This window comes from Danio rerio, chromosome 15 (genome assembly GCF_052040795.2).
Source record: "Danio rerio strain M-AB ecotype USA chromosome 15, GRCz13ab, whole genome shotgun sequence".
Lineage (NCBI taxonomy): Eukaryota > Metazoa > Chordata > Actinopteri > Cypriniformes > Danionidae > Danio > Danio rerio.
In genome coordinates, this window is record NC_141035.1 from 37,420,233 (window position 1) to 37,442,751 (window position 22,519).

Sequence of the window (22,519 nt, forward strand, 5' to 3'; positions counted from 1 at the left end):
GACGGTGTAATGCAGAAGCAAAACATAAATACTATTAAACTTACCTTTGCGTCTCGTGGTGGAACTGTAACAGCATTTTGAAGAGACGTCTGCCCTCCCATGGACAAGAAAAGCAAAGTTTGCGAATGTGACGGAGACAAGACAACTGAATTGTTACCGTTATTATGACGCTCCTTAAGCGCGCGCATGAATATCATCCTCTGTTATGATTATCAGTCAAACAAGAGTGATGCGTGTCTCCTAGAAACCGGTCAGACTCGACGTTCAGACATGGAGTCAAACAGACAGGTAGACTACACTGAAGAGCTGTTCTCCGTTATTTAGTATCATTTTGTTCTTTGTTTTTACCTTACAGACAAGTAGACTACATTGAAAAAATAAGTTGTTCGTTATTTAGTATCATTTTTTTCTGTTATGCTTTGTCTTCCCCTCACAGGAAAATCTTGTGTCAAAGTGTGTTATAATTCACTGTGACACCGATGTGACCCACCTTCATCTCGCTAAAAGGTGCTTCAAAGAAAACTAGAAATAAGTCTAATAACATAAAGTGCTTAAATAATAAAGTGTAGACCGAAAACATTTAACATATTTATAATATTTTAACATATTTATAATATTATATAATGCATATGTGGCCGGGAAGCAGTCATATCAAAAGCAGTCATATCAATGGAAATCAATAAAAAGTTTGAGTAATCAACGTACTTTCATGTGATGGATACATCTAATTTTTCAAAACTGTACCCAGCATTTTTTAAAAATTAGATGTATACATCACCTGAAAGTACGTCAAATACACAAATTTATTGTTTGTTAGGATTAGACAACATTTGGCTGACACAAAAAAAAAAAAAATCTGGATTCTGAGTGTTCGAAAAACAGTATATCAAGAAAATCACATTTACAATTGTCCACATTAAGATAGAAATGCATATCACTAACAAACATATTCAGTACGGTTTAATTTAAGCATTGTTATATATTTAAATTTTACATGCATTACAAGAGGATTGACTTCTGTTCCGGATTTATCACGTTTCTGCATGCTGAGATGTGTGTGGCTCAATGATAACAAGGTTAAATTTGAAATCAATCTTTTATATCTGATCACTAGCTTCTGCATTTTAAAATTGGGTTCAATAGTAAATCTAGTGCATTTTCCTGCTATATGGGCTACTTTTAATTTAGTTTCAAGTTACTTTCTAACCTCCACAGATCCTAGAAGTTACCAGAGCCCCATTTAACTGCTGTTTGACAGAACTTTACCTGCAGAACAATGACATTCTCTCCATTTCAGGTCAGTTGATCCTTTTTTTTTTCTTTTTTTTTTTGAATTTCTTCATGCGCTCTCCTAACTGAGCTTCTTTCTGTCTAACATGCTTTAAGGAGCACTGAGACACCTGACATGTCTGCGTGTGCTGCTCCTGTTCAATAATCAGATTAAGTGTCTAGAAGAAACTGTGGTGGAGCTGAAGAACATGCAGGAGCTCCACACTCTCTGTGAGATCATCAGTTCTCTTTTAAAACAGGAAATCGACCATTGTATTTACTTAAAGATTAGTATCACTAATGATCAGAATTTGAAAAATGACAGTTAAAGGTGTAGTTGACTTAAAAATGAAAATTACCTCATCGTTTATCCTCCCTCATGGGGTTTTAAACATTCCAGTTTCTTCTGTTGAACACAAAAGAAGATATTTTGAAAAATGCTTGGTTATCAACTTCCACAGTATGGAAAACAATACTATGGAAGTCAATTGGTGCTGGCTACCAGCATTTGTCAAATTATCTTCTTTTCCGTTCAAACAGAAGAAACTTAAATGGGTTTTAAATAAGCGTAAAGAGTTGTATAAAGTAAATAATGGCAGAATTTTCATTTTCGTGAATTGTCTCTTTAATCAAGGTCTTAAAATGTCATCATTATAATGACACAAACATTATTTTCATCAGGCGTACTTGTAATTTTATATAAAATTCTGTTTCTTCTGTTTCAGCTTTATATCTGAACCCTTTCACTGAAGATCCTGAATATCGCCTATATGTGCTCCATCATTTGCAATCTGTACAGTTTTTGGACACAAAAGGTTGGCATCCGTTAACACAAACTTCTAAAATGAAAACAGTTCACTAAAAGTAATTATAGATATGCTTTATGAAAGATAAGCTGTGGGAAAGGCAGTATAAAAGCATGAATAATTATGTCATTACATGACTGTTTAAGCTAAATGAAAAATGCAGACAATTAAGCGATCCAAATCTGACACTTTCATAAACCACTTCTTCATTTTCCTTTGGCTTAGTCCCTTATTTATCAGGGGTCTCCACAGCGGAATGAACCGCCAACTATTCCAGCACATTTTTTACGCAGTGGATGCCCTTCCAGCCGCAACCCAGTACTGGGAAATACTTTCAGAAACTGTAGAAGATAATTCATATGTTTTGCTATAACGTTGGCCTAATTAAAATTTTTCAATGCGTGTTTCAGTAGTACAACAGAAAAGCACAAATGAAAACAAACATTGAAAAGCTGCTTATGAGTAGAAGTGGAAATATAGTTGAAAGCTACAACTGCTCTGTTTTTCATGTTTAATACTTAAAGGTCTGCTTATCCAGACCAATAAACTTGCCTTTAAAAAAATTACTTGTGTTCATGAGACAAAACAAATTAATCAGTGCAGCTCAGTCTTGCATTTCGATCTGAGAGGCAGATGATCCCACGTATAAAAAAAATAAAAAATTATTCACTCAAACTCAAGTGATTCTAAACTTGTATGAATTTCTTTCTTCCGTTGAACACAAGCCTTCGGCTTAGTCTTTATTTCAGAGGTCACCACAGAGGAATGAACCACCAATTTTTACAGCATATGTTTTACACAGTGAATGCCCTTTCAGCCACAACCCAGTACTGTGAAAAAACCATAAACACTCTCACATAAACTACAGCCAATTTACTTAATTCAATTCTCCTTTAGCGCATGTTTTTGGACTGTGGGGGAAACCGGAGCACTTGGAAGAAACCCACGTGAAGATAGAGAGAACATGCAAACTCCACACAGAAATTCTAAATTACTAACTGGGACTCAAACTAGCAAACTTCTTGCTGTGAGGTGAAAGTGCTAACCACTGAACAACCATGCCCCCTCTACGCAACAATTTATTAAGTTTAAATGTATTTTTACATCTATGTAAAATTGAATGAGATAATGCTTACACAGCAGTGATAATGTGAGACAATAACAGCGTTATGTGAGAGCACGTTTTTGGCCAAGAACAGAAAAGAGTAAAAGACAACAAACCTATATTCGAGTATACAGATATTTGTTTAACTAATTTCCATGACTTTTCTAAAACTTTTCCATCCCTTAATTCCATGACTTTTTCAGGTTTTCTATGACCGTATGAACCCTGGACGGCTGCTTTTCTCCCAGCATTTTTCAGTATATCGTTATTTGTATGTAACAGAAGTATGAAACTCAAACAGGTTTGGATCCAGTGGAGAATAAATAAATGATGACAAGTTTTATTTGGGGTGAACTATGGTATGCTGGGTTTTCACTCTTTCGCGAACAGCAGATTCAAGGACTTTCACTCATTCATTTTCCTTTGGCTTAGTCCCTTATTTAACAGGGTTCACCACAGCGGAATGAATTGCCAAATTTTCCGGCATATGTTTTATACATTTGATACCCAGTACTGGGAAACACCCATGCACTCTCGCATTCACACACACACTATGTCCAATTTTGCTACCCAATTCACCTATAGCGCATGTCTTTGAACTGTGGGGGAAAACGGAGCACCTACTGTAGATGAAATCCATGTGAATATGGGGAGAACATGCAAACTCCACAAAGTAATGCCAACTGGCCCAGGTAGGACTCGAACAAGCAACCTTCTTACTGTGAGGAAACAGTGCTAACCACTGAGCCACCGTGCCACCCTTATTCAATGACTTAAAAACACTGTTAGTTTTTAAATCAGGCAACTTTGTACTTCATACCACAGAATATGTAGTGTTATAAGAAGTCCTTACTGTACTTAATAATTACACTAAAAATAAAGTATTGATAAATAGTCATGTTCATAGAACTTTAATACAATTCGTTGAATTCAATACTGGTAATATTCAAATGCGGTCACTAAAATATTGATCAAATGTGAATTATTTGTCAGAGTTCTTGTGCAAGTTTTAAATGTAAGATTTTTAAATGAAGAATTTCTCAGTTTTTTCCTCCAGTTTCTGAAAGCAGAACCGTAAAATTGTTAAAATAATATCATAAACTTTATATTCAAGCACTTTTAAGATCTTGCGTTTGTTTTATACGTACTTTCCAGACCTAGAATTTAGATGTCTGAAATTTAAGCACTTTCAAGAAGTGTGGGAACCCTGGGTATACCCATATATGACTGTGAAACTACGGGTAAAGCGTCTCAGTGGGCATAAGAGACCATGAAAAGTTTTAGTTATTGCAAACTTTTGACTGGTAATATGTAAATTGCAGAAGTACAGCAAGTGGAGAGAAGACGAGCTTTAAAGCTGTTCAATGCAGAAAGACAGAAGGTTCTGGATACTATTGCCTTTGGCAGACGAGCACTACCGCCCCCTATAGGAAGAAAACAGACCAACGCTCTCACAAAACCTGTAGGTAAGGAGAAAAAAGTTCTTGTCTAATGGTGAACTACAAAGAAAATAAATACCACAATGTTAAGATTTATTAAACCCCTCTAATCTAAAGAACTGCTTTATTGTTATAGGTCAACATGTCTCAAGGAAGAGTACAGAGTTAGTGTCGACGTTTTTGGAATACATATTTTTAATGTTCAATCTACAGCAAAGAGTTGACTTTGTATGTTTTCTTTAGCCGTCGATCTGATCTACAAAACTGCTCAAAGGCCAAGTCCATCACACAGTTCTCCATTATGAACTGGACCAGTACAAACACATCTCAGTGGGACCATCTAGATGTTTCAAGCAGGCCTGAATCTGACATGCTAACTGTCAAACTGAGATGACTTCCAGACCTCTGTCGTCACTTCTGTTTACAAGATGGCCATTTGACAAGGCCAAGTGGTTTAAATCAAATGGAAAAAGTGTTGTCATCTTAAATCACAACAAACATCGTCAAAACCAATGTGAGCATTTAAGCCTGGTCTCTAAAACATATGTAATAGGTGACATCTGATATTTGACAGGTCCAGCTTGTTCTAACACTTTATAACGGAAAATAGATCTATTTTCTTTCTCAAAGTATTTCTATATCAAAATACACTTGCTACAACTACTAATTTAGAATTTTAAGGCATAGGCATCATATTTTGCAGCAATATATTACAATATATTTCCTAAAGCAATAACTACATCACGTGTAGGACTCTCAAAACACAACACGTACATAAATACATAGATTTGTCTCAACATAAATGTAAAAAGACCATTTAAAATAATTTAGCCACTTGTGACCCTTCATTCTGTGCTCTCGTGTGTGTTTTTACCCTACATTATGTGCTTCAGAAGACCATCCGGGATGGGAACCATGAAGACTTCTCTCTTTAGGCTTTGGTTGGTCTTCAGTGATGAAGATGATGATAATGATGGCTGCTGGGTTGAAATGGAGTGTGTGTTTGTGATTCAGTCTGCAGTAACAGAATTCACGTCTTCGGTATGATTATCTGTAGAGCTGGTGGTCTCGTTTTGGCTGACAGAGAGGTCCTCCATAGTGCTGCTCATCTCCTCCAGTGCTTGATCACCCTCAGCTATGCAAGAGAAAAGAAGTTTATGATTTTTTTTTTTTTAAGTAGTAGTATATCAAATTTGCATCTGACAGTTTAGCTTGACCCAAAACAAACAAGATTTAGTTATTTCAGTTAACAAAGCTTTACAGCACAGCTTGATTCTTAAAACAAATGACTCTTATGATTTGGTTCTCTTTGGTAAATTAAAAACATACAGCATGAACGGTGTAGCTTGATTCACAAAACAAATGATTTAAGATTCAGTTCTTTTTAGTGAAACAAAACGTGCGTTCCACTTCATTCATTTCTCAAAGCGGTGCAAGCTGGTTAGAAATTTTGTCCGGATTGATGTTGCGCAGACACCACGTGACTGTCACATGTGGCATTAAAGTACAGACGACTGATTCAGCCGGTGGAGCATCTGAAGAGCGACTAGGAGCTGTGATGACGACACCGATATTACACGATTGGCCAAGTTCACCGCACAAATGCGTTTGTTTCAGGTTTATTATTGGACAAATTCCGATTCACAAATTTCAAAACAAACAGTTAACTTTTCATACCCTCTATCTATATCATGCTTATCAAAAGACTGCAAATATTTTACTGCAGTAATCATGTTTTGTTAAATAATCTGGTTATAAAGGCTAGCTTGTTTGCATAAGTAAAAAAAATATTTTATTAAATAATTATAAAATGATTTATATGACTATAAAATACATGTGTAAATATATTTTATTTCCTGTCAGGACGTTTATGCACAAGTTTTAAAAGTGACATTGATGTACCTTGCTCTTACTGGGAAACTTTATTTTAGGAATGTCCTTTTATTCAATATTTTTGGATTAAAGTGCTTTTTGGAAAATGCTTTCATTATCCAAAATACTCCTAATCATTGTTTGAGACTTAATCAAAACACCTTGTTTTGCGTTTAACACTAATATATATTGGAAAGTTTTATATTTATAAATGTAAATAAATGTAAACCCCTTTTTAGCATATTGAAACAAGAAGTATTAGCCTAAAGAGTGATGTTTAAACTCCTAAAATTTGTGTTTACTGCTTCGTATTTAATAGGCCTATTCATTTTCATGTTTTTATTACTCTCTCGTTTCCCCTTATTTCTCTCATGCGTTTGTTATACGTTTAATATATTAGTTTAACTATAGTTTGCAGAGACTGTATTGTGTTTGATTTGTACTGTAAATCTTTTGTTGTTCTAAATAAAAAAAATAAAGATTATGATGACGCCATGTGATCGGTCATCAAGACTGCCACAATTTTGAGCCCTGAAGTGTCTGGCTGTCCAGCTCAATTTTCAACTCCGCCACCGCCTTCGCTCGGCTAATCTCTTTGATCACCGGCTGCAGCCATGGTTCAAGTCGGACATACCTAATGCATTCCAGTGTAGCTTGATTCTCAGAACAAACGACTTAAGATTTAGTTGTTTTTAGTAAAGCTAAGTAATTTAGTGTAAATAATTCTCAAAACAAATGAATCGAATTGGTTCTCTTTGGTAAATCAAAAACATACAGCGTGAATGGTGTAGCTTGATTCTCAAAACAAATGACTCTTATGATTCAGTACTTTTTAGTGAATCAATACATTAAAGTATAAACAGTACAGAGCCTGATTCTTGAAATTCTTCTCTTGAATTCTTCTCTTATGATAATGAACTCTTATGTCAATTGTCAATGTCAATTTTATTTATATAGCACTATTTAACAACTCAGAGGTCAACTCAAAACAGATTAAAAAAAAAAAAAAAAATATATATATATATATATATATATATATATATATATATAGCTAAAACAGACAATTTTCACTGGTAAAATGTCAAATCAAAATCAAAAATCAAAGAGGTAAGTTTTGAACCTAGATTTAAAAACAGATCTGATACAGAGGGGAAGAGCATTCCACAACCTAGGACAGCTACTGCGAAGGCATGGACACCTCTGCATTTCAGCCTCGACTTAGGGATGCATAACAGTCTCTGGTTAGATGACCGAAGAGACTGACCGGGCTGATGCTTAATTAACATGTCTGACAGATAAGAAGGTACCAGGCCATTTAGAGATTTAAAAACGAAGAGAGGCATTTTAAAAATGACTCGATAGTGCACAGGCAGCCAGTGCAGAGAGCGTAAAACTCGGGTAATGTGGTCATGTTTCTTGGTACCTGATAAAAGCCTTGCAACAGCACTTTGAACTAATTGTAACCGGGATAAGGCTTTCTGAATAATCCCAAAGTTTAGTGAGTTACAATCGTCCAGTCTAGTGGTAATAAAAGCATGGATTATATTTTTCAATTTTTTTTCTGGATAAAATAGATTTGACTGTTTTTAAAAGTCAAAGCTGAAAGAAGCAGGATTTGACCACTGCATCTATCTGTCTGTCTGTCTAAGCTCAAGCCATCATCCAGAATAACACCCAGATTGTTTACCCAGGGCTTCATAGAAAAACAGATTTTTTCTAGATTAACTATCGGTGCTCTGGAAGAGTTTGACGGGCCGAACAAAATCATTTCACTCTTACTCTCATTAATATCTAGAAAGTTTAAGGACAACCAGTCTTTCACATCCGACAAGCATAGCATAAGAGTCTCTAGCCCATTTAAACTGGGTTTTAAAGGCAGGTAGATTTGGGTGTCATGCGCATAGCAGTGAAAAAGCAGACCATGTTTTTGAAATGTAGAGCCCAGAGGAAGCATATATAAGGATAAAAGAATAGGGATGAACAGTGAAGCTTGATTCCTGATTTAAATTACATTTAAACATTATAGTGTGAAAAAATTGGCTTGATTCTCGAAAAATATAATTCTTATAATTCAATTCATTTAAGACAATCAGAATCGACTAAGCAAATCTGTAGATTTGGTTCTCTTTTTTGTTAAATGTGTCATTTAAATAGTTTTTGTGATTAGGTGCTTTAAAAAAATACAATATATGTTATAGCAATTGCTTATTTTACTAAAAAATGACCATTAGAATTTAGTTATTTTAAGTGAATTTTAAACATACAGCATGAACTGTATTGATTCCAGAGAGATAAAAAGTTTCTTCAATCATTTTTTTGCATGATTTATCACCTGCAAGGTTTAATGTAAATATTACTATACTATTATGGTTTGCTTCTTTTTATAGAATCAAATCTTTATTGAGGAAAGAGTGCATATTGATTCCAAAACAAAAGACTCTGGTTTATATTTTCTTTAAACATTAATGCGATGCTATATATTAAATATCTACATTTCAGGAAAAAAAAACTGTTAATGCTGACAAAATGTGATCTTACTTTTCCCAAAAGAATCATAATACCACGAAATGTACTGGGGTAATATCATAGTAAAGCAACACAAATTTGATTTGGTTACCTTTGGCTTGTTTCTGTAGTCGTGCCGCTGATTCTGCTTCATGTTTCTCTCTCTGCTCCTGTAGCATCTTACAGACCTTCTTATGGCTGAACCAGTGCAGCTTCTGACAGGCCTGACCACAGTAGATCACCTGAACATATGCACAGATAAAACACTTTACAGGTGAAGTTGGGCTGCACAAGACATCTTTCGTCATTAATAGGGCAATGTTTGCATCCGCAATAGACCCACACTAAATATGCAATGTTGACTTGGAATTATACTTGGATGGAATTATCACATTGTGATGGAATTATAGCATCACAATTCAGAATGCATGATTTGTAGAGTCACTGCAGAGTTTAACAAAGGGAACGTTTATCTTTTCATGTGTTTTAATGATTTTCACGAGAGTTTAAAGCATTCAGGCCCAAAATATGACAACATTTCTTTCCAAACAGTTCATCATATAGCGAAACTGCACTCAGATTTCAATATATAAAGCAAAAAAAAATAATTATTGCAATGTCTTATTTCTCCAATATACAGCTGAATCATCTCCATCAATGTAAATGAATAATTTCTTTCCAGAAAAAAAATCTAAGTCATTTCGTGAAATTGTATTCACAATTTAACACATAGCAAAAAAAAAAAAAAAAAAAAAAATGTATTAAATATATTAGCGCTGTCAAAATTAACGCGTTAACCCGTGCGATTAATTTTAAATAATTAACGCGTTAAAAAAAATTAACGCAATTACAGGTTTTTTTTTACTTCCTGTTGTGGTGGACGTGTGTTCAACATGCAATAAATGTGGATAAGACCAAGGAAGCAATTTTTGAAGGCAAGTTCCAGTATAAAACAATTAGTTGATCACAGGTTATCCAGAGTTTCATGCAATTTCCGGTGTTTCATTTTTATCTTTCGACTTCTGTTGTAAGTTGATACCGCATGCCGAACAGAAAGAAAATCCTCCGCATTTCGTGACTCGGTGTTCCTTTAAGGTAATAAAATCACTGCTTAGGTTACACGGTAGAATTTTAATAAGAGTATAATCTTAATCATATTAAAATCGGAGTATTGGTGTCTTATGTAAATGTACTCAGAACGTCTGGTGAAGTCTTGAGATGTCAAAGACAGGGGATTACTCTGCCTTTCAGCATGAGCCCTCCTTAGCGTGTTTCCTCATTAAACGCAAGGAAAGCGTATGCTTCGCGTTGTTGTGTCAGAATCCTTGTGAAATACAGTAATACTTTAGGACGCTTAGTTTAAGCAAATTTGATGAACGTGATCATGCGTGTTGAATCTGAGGGGAGTCGCTCCAGTATGGAAGGCCGTTGGGGCCAAAACGTCTGCAGCACGTTGTGTGTGTGTCTGTGTCAGGCCTGTTGAGGGGTGTCAGGGGTGGAGTGAGCGACGTATCCGAGTAGGGGCGAGAGGGGTGTGCAATGTATTTAACGACCGTTTTTCAAGAAATTGTCATTCATTTGCGGGCATTTGGGAGTCTCTGTGCACTTGCGGGATACTCCTAGTCTTAGCAACTGGATGAATGTAAAGGAGGATTAAGCAAAATTGTTTCTACTCTATAACTAATGTTCTCAACTGACAGCAATAAAACTTTACAATGAGTGCAACAGTTTGTATTATATAGTTTATTATTATAATTTTTCATTTTCCATATCTGCAATTCCTGTATTTTGGCATTTTTTTGCAGTCCACTTAGAATCCAACATGGAAATCAATGTTTTCTTTATTGGCATTGATTGTTTTGAAATTTAAATGTCATTAACATGCCTGTGTTTTAATTTCTGTAATAAATATGGCTGTCAAGCCAGGATCTTGATGGTTTATTGTGGGTATGTTGTTTACATGAAGAAATCTGTGTTACAAGTTAAACAAAAATTCTATTAAACAATTATATTTTGATTTTAAATATTTTTGTCTTGCGTTTACATTATTTTTACATTTAAATAGCCAAAATTACAAGTTTTAGTATTTTAAATGCGATTAATTTAAAAAGGTGCGATTAATTAGTTAATTTTTTTTAATCGATTGACAGCACTAATATATAGCAATGTCAGATTTTTCCAATATAGTGCAGACCTAGAGTGAAGTGAATAAATCATGTTATAAAGCCTGATATTTACCATTTTGCAGATGGAGCATCTTTTCTCTGCCCCTTTCTCACCACAGGTTGTGCAGAAATCTGCATCCATGAAACCCACCTGGCCCGTGATGGCCTGAGTGAGAACTGACATAGCCGTTGGGTCACTTCCCTGTCAAAATAAAATAAAATAAATAAGTAATAATGAAATAATGTTCTGTCTTGGTAGCTGAGACTAAAGATTTATTTGAAAATAATGTATTGTTCCCTCACTCACTTTCCTATGTTAGACCACTAAAACAGCTCACTTAAACAAGTTAATCCAAACAAATAAGTAGATTTACCTCTACGTGAGCAAACAGAGGTCTCTGTAACTCTTACTCACAATTTCCACTGGAGCGATACTCCGGACCAGCTGCTGAAGTAATGTGGCATCACAGTATGGAAACTTCCTAATGCACTCGCGAATGAACTTCTCCTGGAATACTGGGAAACCATCACTGTCTCGCCCTTTTAAAAGACTGAGAAAAAAATTTCAGTCACTGTACAGATCAAATAAGGCATTTTAAATTAATAAAAACAAAGCCCCTTTGAAGTTAAAATTAAATATGTTTATATTCCTAAATATTTAGGGTGAATAAGCTTTTGCCAGCATTATAAAATTATGCTCAGCCATGCATTTATTAGAATACAAACTCTGAAACTAATATTAAATAATTAAATAAAATCATTTTCTATTTTAATACATCTTTATTTTCTAGGCAAAGCTATTTTTTAATCATCACTATTCCAATGTCACATGATTCTTCAGAAATTAATCTAATATCTCACTTTGCTTTTTTAAGAAACATCTATTTTACTATTATCATTTGAAGTAGTAGTATTATTAAAAATGTTTGAATTTTGTTTTGAAAACTAATATAATTGCTACAGAATTCTTTGATTAATTATAATAATTTTTTTTACCAGAACAGCATTGAAAATTATATCATACTTTTACTTTCACTTCTCAATTTAATGCTTCATTGTCTTCATTGCTATAGTAAAAAAATAAGCATAATGATAATAATTCATTATTATTATTATTATTATGATAAAACATGACCCCAAACCTACAGTACGCATAATAACTAACCTTTTGATGAGGCTTTCAAGCTTGTCCTGTCGATCTTTCAGGAAAGAGCCACATTTCTGTAGCACACAGCTGAGGTAGTGCATCTTCATGGCTAACACTTCATTCATGTCCTGCTGTTTGATGCACTTCTCACAGATCAGCTCCAGAACCTGTGTAGCACATGAGTTATTAACACATAATTTGCTTTGAGATTTGAATTGGTTTGAGTTTATTGTAATAAATGTATACTCACAAACATAACACAGCAAAAAAAAACAAAACAGAAAGAGGTACCACAAGTACTACGAGGCTACAAGTCACTTTTCATTTAATGTTCCACGCTGGTGAAATGACCTTTACATCATCAAACAGAGTGCTGATTTACTAGTATCATTTAAACAACAACAAAAATCTCATTTATCTGGAATCACCTGAACCACTGTGAACAAAGCCTCACCACACGACAACCCCAAACAAAGTGTGCCTCACATGAGTGAGTGGGCTTGACAAACCACCTGTAGAAAACACTTTACCAGACACTTGCACTAGTTTTGCACTAAACACTTTCTTACAATCACAAAAAACACTATTTATGAAGTGTGCTTCACACAGGTGAGTGGGCTTAACAAACCACCTGTAGAAACACTCTTTTCTCTATATTTCCAAACATTTTTAAAAGTCTCCACCTTAAGCCTGGTTTATACTTCTGCGTCAAGTGACCGGCGTAACTCACGGCGCAGGCATCGTAACTCACGGCCGCAGCTGTGCATTTATACTTCTGCGCGCTGTCTCTGTTGGTCTGCATTAACACTTCCGAAACGCTAGTTGGCAGTGAGGTGTAAATGTTCCTCTGTGTCGAGTTTCTTTGCTTTTCCTGTACACTTCCTGGTTGTACAAGTGGCTCAAACTCACTCATTTTGAGGCAGGAACTGGCGGGCGTGCAGCAACTTTAACTATGAGGTAAACACAAAACAAAACTTTCCATCAGGAGCTCCTTCACAGAACTCCACACTTGTAAACAATCGCTCCATTGGGCTCGCGTCCAGCTTGCGCCCTTTGCGCGGCTCTCGGTCCCGCCCAGACTCGTCAGCGCTACCAAGCCGACCCATCACAGTGCTTGCGCTACGCGCCGTTGCGACGTGTAGTTACAATTTTTGAGAGGTGCACGTCAGTGACGCCGACGGCCACGGTGAAGGGCTATGCGTCAGCGCCGTAGCATATGCCGGTGTTTGACGCAGAAGTAGAAATCAGCCTTTACTCTAGCACCTAATTATTTGAGCACTCAGTTTACTTGTATAATTACAACTTCTTGTGTGCATTGCCTCTTCCTGTTGATTCGCTGAATGCCTCCTCAATTACAAGTCGCTTTGGACAAAAGCGTCTGTTGAAGGCAAGGCAAGTTTATTTATATAGCACATTTCATACACAGTGGCAATTCAAAGTGCTTTACATAAACAGGAATAAAAAAGACAAGTTTAGGAAAATAAAAAGCAGACAATAAAAATTATTAAAAACAGATAAAAACAAATTAAAATGAGTTAAAATAGGTTATAAAAGAATGAAAAAGAAAACGAAAAACATAATAGTGCGATCTGTCGGACGCAGCACAGTGCTCATTCAGTAAAGGCACAGCTAAACAGATGTGTTTTCAGTCTTGATTTTAATGTGCCTAATGTTGGAGCACATCTGATCATTTCTGGAAGCTGATTCCAGCAGCGAGGGGCATAGTGGCTGAAGGCAGATTCACCCTGCTTTGACTGAACTCTTGGAACTTCTAGTTTATATGATCCTAAAGATCTGAGTGATCTGTTAGGTTTGTATTCAGTCAGCATATCTGTAATGTATTGAGGTCCTTGGCCATTTAGTGATTTATAGACCAGTAATAATACTTTAAAATCTATTCTGAATGTAACTGGCAGCCAGTGTAGAGACCTGAGGACAGGTGTGATGTGCTCTGATTTCCTGCTTCTGGTCAGAATTCTGGCTGCAGCATTCTGGATGAGCTGCAAGTGTCTGACTGTCTTTTTGGGAAGGCCAGTGAGGAGTCCATTACAGTAATCCACCCTGCTGCTGATAAAAGCATGAACAAGTTTCTCTAAATCTTCACTAGAAACAAAGCATCTGATTCTTGCAATATTTTTGAGATGATAGTATGCTGATTTACTGACTGCTTTGACATGACTGTTGAAACTCAGATCTGACTCAAGAGTCACACCAAGATTCTTGACCTTATTTTTTGTCGTTTGACCTTTAGAGCCAAGGTACGCATTTACCTTGAGAACCTCATCTCTGTTCCCAAACGCAATGACTTCAGTTTTCTCTTTGTTTAACTGAAGAAAATTTTGGCACATCCAATTTTTAATTTCATCAATACATTGGCAGAGGGTGTCAATGGGGCTGTAGGCATTAGGCAGTAAGGCTAGGTAGATCTGAGTGTCATCAGCATAGCTGTGGTAGGAGATTTGATTCTTTCTCATTATTTGGCTCAGAGGGAGCATGTAAAGGTTGAACAGGAGAGGTGCCAGAAGCGAGCCTTGTGGGACTCCACATGTCATGGGTGTCCACCTCGACCTATGATCACCTATACTGACATAGTAACCTCTCCCTTCAAGGTAAGATCTGAACCATTTGAGGACTGTCCCAGACAGCCCAACCCAGTTTTCCAGCCTATCCAGAAGTATGCTGTGATCGACAGTGTCAAATGCAGCACTGAGATCGAGCAATACCAACACTGTTATTTTACCTGAATCTGTGTTTAGACGTATATCATTGATTATCTTTATAAGAGCGCTCTCTGTACTGTGATGTGCTCTGAAACCAGATTGAAAATTGTCTAAACACCCCCTGAAGTTTAAGAACTTGTTAACCTGGTTGAAAACAACTTTTTCAATGATTTTGCCAATGAAAGGGAGATTTGAGATTGGCCTGTAATTGCTCAATAGGGTGTTATCCAGGTTGCTCTTCTTCAAGAGGGGTTTAACAACTGCAGTTTTAAGTGAGTTTGGAAAAATCCCTGAGAGAAGTGAAGCATTTACCACTTTTAGAAGATCCATTTCTAAACAGGTAAACACCGTTTTGAAGAATGATGTGGGGAGCGTGTCAAGACTGCAGGTTGATGTTTTCATAATTTGCACCATCTCTTCTAAGATTTTGCCGTTAATTACCATGAAATCAGACATAATGTCTGACTTCTCAAGTTGTGGTTGAGCTTGTTTGATATCGACACAACTTGGCTGATTGGATGAGCTGATTGCCTTTCTGATATTAATGATCTTATCAGTGAAGAAATGAGCAAACTCATTACATTTGCTTTCAGAGAGTAGCTCACTGGGAATCCGACTGGGGGGGTTTGTGAGCCTCTCTACTGTTGCAAAGAGTGTGCGAGCATTATTTACATTGTTGTTTATAAGGCTTGAAAAGAAAGTCTGTCTAGCAGTTTTTAGTTCCACATTAAAAGCCTGAAGACTGTCTTTATAGATATTATAATGGACTACTAGTTTCGTCTTTCTCCACATACGCTCAGCTTTTCTGCATTGTCTTTTCTTCATTTGGACTGCTCTTGAGTTTCTCCAAGGGACTCTCTCTTTGCCAGTTCTCTTCCTAACTTTAACAGGAGCGATGTCATTTATTACATTTTCAATTTTAGAATTAAACAAATCAAGGAGAGAATCAACAGAGTCTGCAGATATACTTGGTGCCAGCGATATGGCCTTCATAAACTGCTCACTAGTGTTCTCATTTATGCATCTCTTTCTGACAGAGACAGATCTGTCTTTAATAGCTGGAGTGCCACATCCTTAACAACAGTGGATGAAATGTGTAAACCCTTAGTTATAAGTAGATCAAGGGTGTGTCCACGATTGTGTGTGGGTCCTTGAACATGCTGAGTCAAAAGTGTTAAAAACAGTCATCAGTTCTTTTACAGCATTGATTTCTGGATTATCAATGTGAATATTAAAATACCCAGCAATACTAAAATAATCATATTCAGATGTTACTATTGATAACAGCTCTGTAAAATCCTCAATAAAAGCTGGAGAATATTTTGGAGGTCTGTAGATAATGATCAGTAAGATGCGTGGAGACCCTTTTAGTGCTATACTCAGATATTCAAAGGACAAATAGTCACCAAATGACACTTGTTTACAGTCATGCACATCTTTAAACAGGGCAGCGATGCCTCCACCTCTCCTATTAAATCTGCAAACACTCAAAAAGTCAAAGTTTAAAGGAGCTGCTTCATTCAGAACTGCTGCGCTATAACTGTCATCTAGCCAAGTTTCATTTAAAAGCATAAAATCAAGGCAATTTGTGTTGATAAAATCATTGACTAAAAGTGACTTATTATTGATTGAGTGATCTGATGTTTAGAAGTGAATGACTAAATGTAATAACATAGCTCACCTTGCGACACTTCTCAAGCGCTTCCACATCCATGAGCAGAGGGTTTTCCTTCACCATCATCACTATCTGCAGAAGAACCAAGCAGAGGTTTTACAGTGAAAGGGATTTATGTTTTGATGTTATGTTTGATCAACTGGGAAATTTGATTGGGATTTTAGAAACAAATGTAGCCCCTAAGGTTGCTGCACATTGTATATGAAATTTTCACACGTTGAAAAACAAATTCGACCTCACGTTGTGTGAATCATATTGACACAATGCCTCCGAAAACTTTGTCAGTCATAAAAAAATTTCAAACTGGGATCAATTTTTATTGCTTTTTTTCATCTGAAAAATCAATTTGAGAGGTGTTTTAACAGTTCAGAGCCACCGTACAAGCTAATAGCTACATACAGAATGTCGTCATCTGAGCTACAGATAACTTTATGACAAACATTGTGCAGACACACTGTCGGTGTGTCCATACATTTGACATTGGGTAGACATTATAATATAAGGCATGGTTTGCTTTAGGTCTGTTGCTTCGACATGTGAACGCGGTAGCCATCTATTATAATGTATATAGGTACTGCCAATGTCTGTTCAGGATGTGTCTGTTCAGGACGTGAAGGTGTGAAGTATCACAAGCAATGTATCAAAATTTCACTGATCTCCTGAAATAAACTTTACATTTTAGGATAATTGTAGCGCAGCTCTTTGATAATGAACTAAACTCTCCTTCCTCTCTAATATTGAATGAACACAATATGCAGCCTATTGCTCTTTGTTTTACTACTTTGGAGAAAGAGAAAAAAAAAGTATCACAGCTTGAACTGACTCCAAAATGTTTTGTGTTTTTTGGATTATTAATATGCATTAGTGTGCAAAGTTAGCTTTCGCATATGAATACGTAAAAAATGCATACGAAAATTTGCACTTCAGTGCACCTTTAAAGTTATATTTATTTACTGCTATTTCTTAATATGGATATGAGAGTATAGAATCAGACAAAAGGAATAGAGAAAGGAGAGAAATGAACAGGACTGGAAAAGAAAACATGGCCTGATACCTTTACAGGATTGAGGTTGGTACTCATGATAATTTTGTGTAGCGGTCCAGAAAGTTTTGAAGGAAGTTTTGGTTCCTTTTCCAGCCCCTGAGGTTTTGTGTAGTAGTCCAACCTCGCCCGGGAGAAGAAGTTATTGATGACTGTCACGCAATCGTGCTGTCCTGAAAAATATTGAAACTATTTTCAAATGTACAGTACCTTTCCTTCTGCAAGTCTTAGGTGAAAAATGAGGCTTTCCGATTTTCTTATTCTTAATGTAAGAAAATGTATACTTTTACAATAAATCTCAGATATGGCTCCCTCTTGAGGGATGTGGCATCAAACCATTCTTGAATATCTGACTTGTATTGAACATAGTAAAAATAGAGCTTACCATAATATTTAGGAACCTTGATGACTTTGATATTGCTTCTATCCTGACAAGAGGATTTACTTAAGAATGTCATGGATGGTTTTGTTGGTTGTTTTACACTTACAGTTAATACTTTCATATTCTTATATTCTCCATGACTTACTAAATGCTGCGTAGGTGCACTTCCCTGTTTGTGTATGTGAGCTAAACTGTATTTTCTTGTGATTATTTTTATTTATTCTTTATTTTTTGCTGTTTGTCTGGTTAATAGTTTAACTATTGCTGTCATTGCAACATCACTATTTTACAAAGATGTTATTTCTCTAGAAAAAGTAAAAACTTCATTAAACATATATATTAGAAAGACAAGAGAGACGCATTCCAAAAATATGTCATGTAAATGCTTAAAGTTAGAGCCTTTTGTCTGCTTCTGATTATACTGCACAGGCTTTCTCTGGTCTTTCAATCCAACACAGAACAAAAATATTTTGTAAGGATTTGTACATTTCATACTAAAACAATCAAATACTTTATAAAAACTCCATGCATTGAGATTTATTTCCAATAAGTTCCTATTTCCTAATACAGAATATATGCTGATTTCAAGTTTTTTTATTGACTATATGATTTTAAATTTAGGCCTGTTGTCTTTAATTATTTTAACAAACATTTTACGACAAAAAAGTTACTATGCTGGGCAATTTATGAATAAAAATATAAAACAAAAGATTCAGAATTTATCATGTGAAAAAAACATCATGCACTTAGTTTGTAGGTTGTACAGTACCAAACATTTAGTTTACAATTAGTTTAGTGATTCTTAGAGTTAGTAAAATTGTCACTTTTATACAGCAAGGATGCATTCATTTAATGCAAAATTGACAGTCTATATTTCTAAAAGGTCTATTACAAGATTTTTAATTAAATTGAATGCTATTCTTATGAAATTTCTATTGACTACAGAATATTAAATGTCTTATGGTTTTCACAAAACGATTAAATAAATATAATAAGAAGGTTTCGACTCATATTAAAATAAAATCTGAAGGAATATATGACACTACAACGAAAAAAAAAGTCAGCTTACCATTAGAAATAAACAACAGTTTATAATATATTAAAATAAAAATTTGTATTTTGTAATTATTTTTCACAATATGACTGTTTTTACAGTGTTTTACTGTGTGATAGCAGTGTAATTACAATAATGAGATCTGAGGCGTGACTCGAAACAGATAATCTGTTGCAATGGGGTTAAAGTTCCTGGCGTCTGGTTGAGATGAAGACCTTTTATTACGTTTAGCTAGCTGAAGCAATCTACTCCTGGGAGGGGGTAGAAATCAGGGGCCCTTTGATTTACCTCCAGAATGAAGTTGACATTGGGGGGCACGTAATTAGAGCTGTAAAGCTGAACGTTTCAATGTTAGGTGAATTGAATCTGTTGGAGACGTTCAATAGATTAGGGTGCTTTCACACATGCCTTATTTAGTTCGGTTGAATCGCACTAGAGTTCATTTTCCGTTTTGGTGCGGTTCGTTTGGGCAGGTGTGAATGCAGCAATCGTACTCGAGTGCGCACCAAAAACAGACCAAAAAAGCGTATCGAGACCTGTTTGAAGAATGGAACCCTGGAGCGGTTCGTTTGTGGTGAGAATATGATCCGAACTTAAACAGACCCAACCGCAAAAAGTACTATGCCTTTTGGACTAATCCAGCTGCCGCAGGCTGATGAGCTGTGCATTATGGGATATGGAGGAAAAATATTTGTTGACAGAGCTTTACCAACAGAGAGAGAGGGAAAAGCACTACCTGATGAATCGTTGGTAGTATTTCCGCAAGATGACCATGTCGCAGTTTAGCTAAATCTATTCACACCACCTAAAGTGACGTGAAATGCATTAAAACATTGTTTTCCAGCTGTGCTTCATTCTCAAAATTTATAGTTTGTCTAAAGCAGGAATATAATCAGTCAGCGGAGTCGTCCCTTCATAGTAAAAAGCGACATTTTGTGTCTGCTGGTTTGTTTACTTGCGGGAGTTCGTTGGCATTTTCCCGCATGTGAATTCTGACCAATCGATAAGCAGTTTAGGAACTATGTGGTGTGAAAACGACCCAAAGACAGCAGAAAATACAACAATGTAACATTTATTACCCTTGGTCTGGACCATATGAAGCGAACTACAGATGTGAAAGAACCCCAAGGGCACACTCGCACCATGCTATCCGAACCGTGCCCAAGTTCAGTTGGCCGGCCCTGGCAAAGTTGAAAGAGGTGTGTTCACTTGTAGTGTGACTGTAAAGCGTGCCTGAAGCCGAAACTGAAGACGAGACATGACTTTTAAGGGACTGTTTCCAATGGATTTATTAATCATTCTTACTGTTCAAAGAAACACAAACTGTCGTAGATTATTAAAGATGCAAACTCCTCACTGCACGACAGCTGCACCTTTAGCAAACCTCCTAATTCCTGCAGCACGAGGACTTTATGATTGTTTATGAGCGTCAAAAGTGGTTGATCTATTCGGCGAAATATTTGACCTCATGTCACAGCATCAAGCAACTAAAAGGATATAACCATATAATGAAATCTCCACTGTGCTGAGCGAGAGCGCTTCTTTAACTGAACAGAGCATCATCGATAATGTAAGCGTGCTCAGGCTCGAATGCAATATGAGTGCGGGTCGTCGGGGGAGACGGAAGGGGGGACAAGAGTGCTTCGGTCTGGTTTAAGGCATCTGTACATAGTGAGTACGCCCTAAGAGCTACCAAGAAATCCACAGAGCGGGGATGATCACCAGAATGGGGAAGTCTCAGAGTAAAATGAGAAAATATGATACATCTGTTTTGTTTTTGGTCTTTACACTGTTTAATCTATTTTTATTTTATTTGTTTTTATTTTACTTATGTTTGTCTCTTTTATTCCTGTTTATGTAAAGCACTTTGAAATGCCATTGTGTATGAAATATGCTATATAAATAAACTTGCCTTGCCTATTATTAGCAAAAACACAGTTTGGTGAAAATATTTAAAAACTTTTTATTAAATATATCTTTCAATTTTTAGAGTGATTTAAACAATAACATTAATAAGATTGCTTCACCATAATTCCATATGTTTTGGCATACCTACAAAAGCAGCCATTTGAGCTGCTGTTCTGCCAACTGAGTTCACTGCATCAGTCTCGGCACCAGCATCCAACATCATCCAGGTGATTTCTGTCTTTCCTGTAGAACACAATTGAAACGACTTTTTGCATTGCTTTATTACTGCACAAAATATATTCAGGCCATAGTATGGTCAAACTGATGACTTTACCTGAGAGTCCTGCAAACATGAGTGCGGTGTATCCGTGCTCATGCTCATTGCAGTTGACGTCTGCTCCGTGCTGCAGTAAGAGTTTGCACATGTCTGCCTTGCCTTTATATGCAGCGTGCATGAGAGGCGTCATGCCGTACTGAAATTAGAACCCACAAGGAAAGACAAACCGACAATCAATATGGTTTTCAAGCATCTGCTATGAATGTCCATAGATGTCAGCAACAGATGATTTGGACAGGTCACTCAAACAAAAGCCAAGCATTGTTTAAAAAAAGACAAAAGACTGCCACTAACCGAGAGGGCAATTACACCATTAAAAAAACAGTTTATTGATTGTAGTGCATAACAAACAACATTTCATTTCATTACCTCATCCAGACAGTTGACTTTGACATCTTTGGATCCAAGCAATCTGGAGGCTTCCTGCACATTACCTAAAAATAATAACAACAACTTTTAGATAATTTAAGTGCCTTGTACTTGCATATATATACGTAGTGATCCTTCATTAGCATTTTATAATCTTTCAAACTGTTTTACTTAACGCATACAGCATGATGACATTAAATATGCAAAAGTGACGTTAATCTAAACAAAGAGAAAAAAACCGGTAAAATTATTTACTATAACCACAGCTTGCAGGTTATTAAAAAGAAATAATTTTCACAAGTGGTAACTGTGTTAATCTGGAGTTAGCTTGTTAGCGCCATGCTATCTTTACCTGCAGCAATAACCTGAAGCAGCTCCTTCTCCGTGTCAGTAAGGTCTCCTTTCTTTGGTGCAGACATTATTATAATCTAAGTGACAAGTTTGAATTTAACAAGCTATTAATAACTAGAATATTGTTGATACGACAGCTTGTTGTGCTGTGATTGATCCACTGACTGGAAGAACCACTTGGGGTTAACGGGTTGAAACGGAATATACCAACTGGAACAAAAGCAGGGGCGTGATCACCTAAATGTCGCTGTCTGTTGTGGTTTTACAGTTATTTTCAAAGATTCTGGTTAAAATACAGAATCAATTTGAATTTAAAATACTAACTATAATGATTTTATTATGTCCAGGTAAAGTTAAAAGCTATTTGTGTGTA

The 22,519-nt window shown here is 36.1% G+C and overlaps 3 protein-coding genes across 8 annotated transcripts in view; 1 reads left to right on the top strand and 2 right to left on the bottom strand.

The window, feature by feature from the left end:
• The window catches only part of crppa (CDP-L-ribitol pyrophosphorylase A), a 74,065-nt gene extending 73,851 nt beyond the window's left edge, over nucleotides 1-214 (bottom strand). For 4 of the 6 annotated variants that reach the window (XM_087283405.1, XM_087283407.1, XM_087283406.1 and 1 more), the window contains exon 1: nucleotides 45-178. In XM_087283405.1, coding sequence (XP_087139531.1) covers nucleotides 45-76 — 32 coding nt within the window. In that variant the 5' untranslated portion in view covers nucleotides 77-178. 6 annotated transcript variants of the gene reach the window in all.
• On the top strand, nucleotides 56-5,132 carry lrrc72 (leucine rich repeat containing 72). Its single transcript, XM_087284484.1, has 9 exons — nucleotides 56-288; nucleotides 437-507; nucleotides 1,007-1,076; nucleotides 1,216-1,297; nucleotides 1,387-1,500; nucleotides 1,995-2,084; nucleotides 4,503-4,646; nucleotides 4,756-4,783; nucleotides 4,863-5,132. Exons 1-9 carry the CDS (start codon nucleotides 187-189, stop codon nucleotides 5,011-5,013), a joined length of 852 nt encoding a protein of 283 aa, XP_087140610.1. The 5' UTR covers nucleotides 56-186; the 3' UTR covers nucleotides 5,014-5,132.
• ankmy2a (ankyrin repeat and MYND domain containing 2a) lies at nucleotides 4,797-22,304 on the bottom strand. The gene is given in 11 exon segments (NM_199894.1): nucleotides 4,797-5,754; nucleotides 9,109-9,238; nucleotides 11,235-11,363; nucleotides 11,577-11,712; nucleotides 12,327-12,475; nucleotides 16,710-16,775; nucleotides 17,758-17,918; nucleotides 21,234-21,332; nucleotides 21,424-21,562; nucleotides 21,796-21,860; nucleotides 22,148-22,304. Coding segments are annotated over 11 exon segments (1,266 nt in total). The 5' UTR covers nucleotides 22,215-22,304; the 3' UTR covers nucleotides 4,797-5,629.
• Nucleotides 22,305-22,519: the final 215 nt, after the last annotated feature.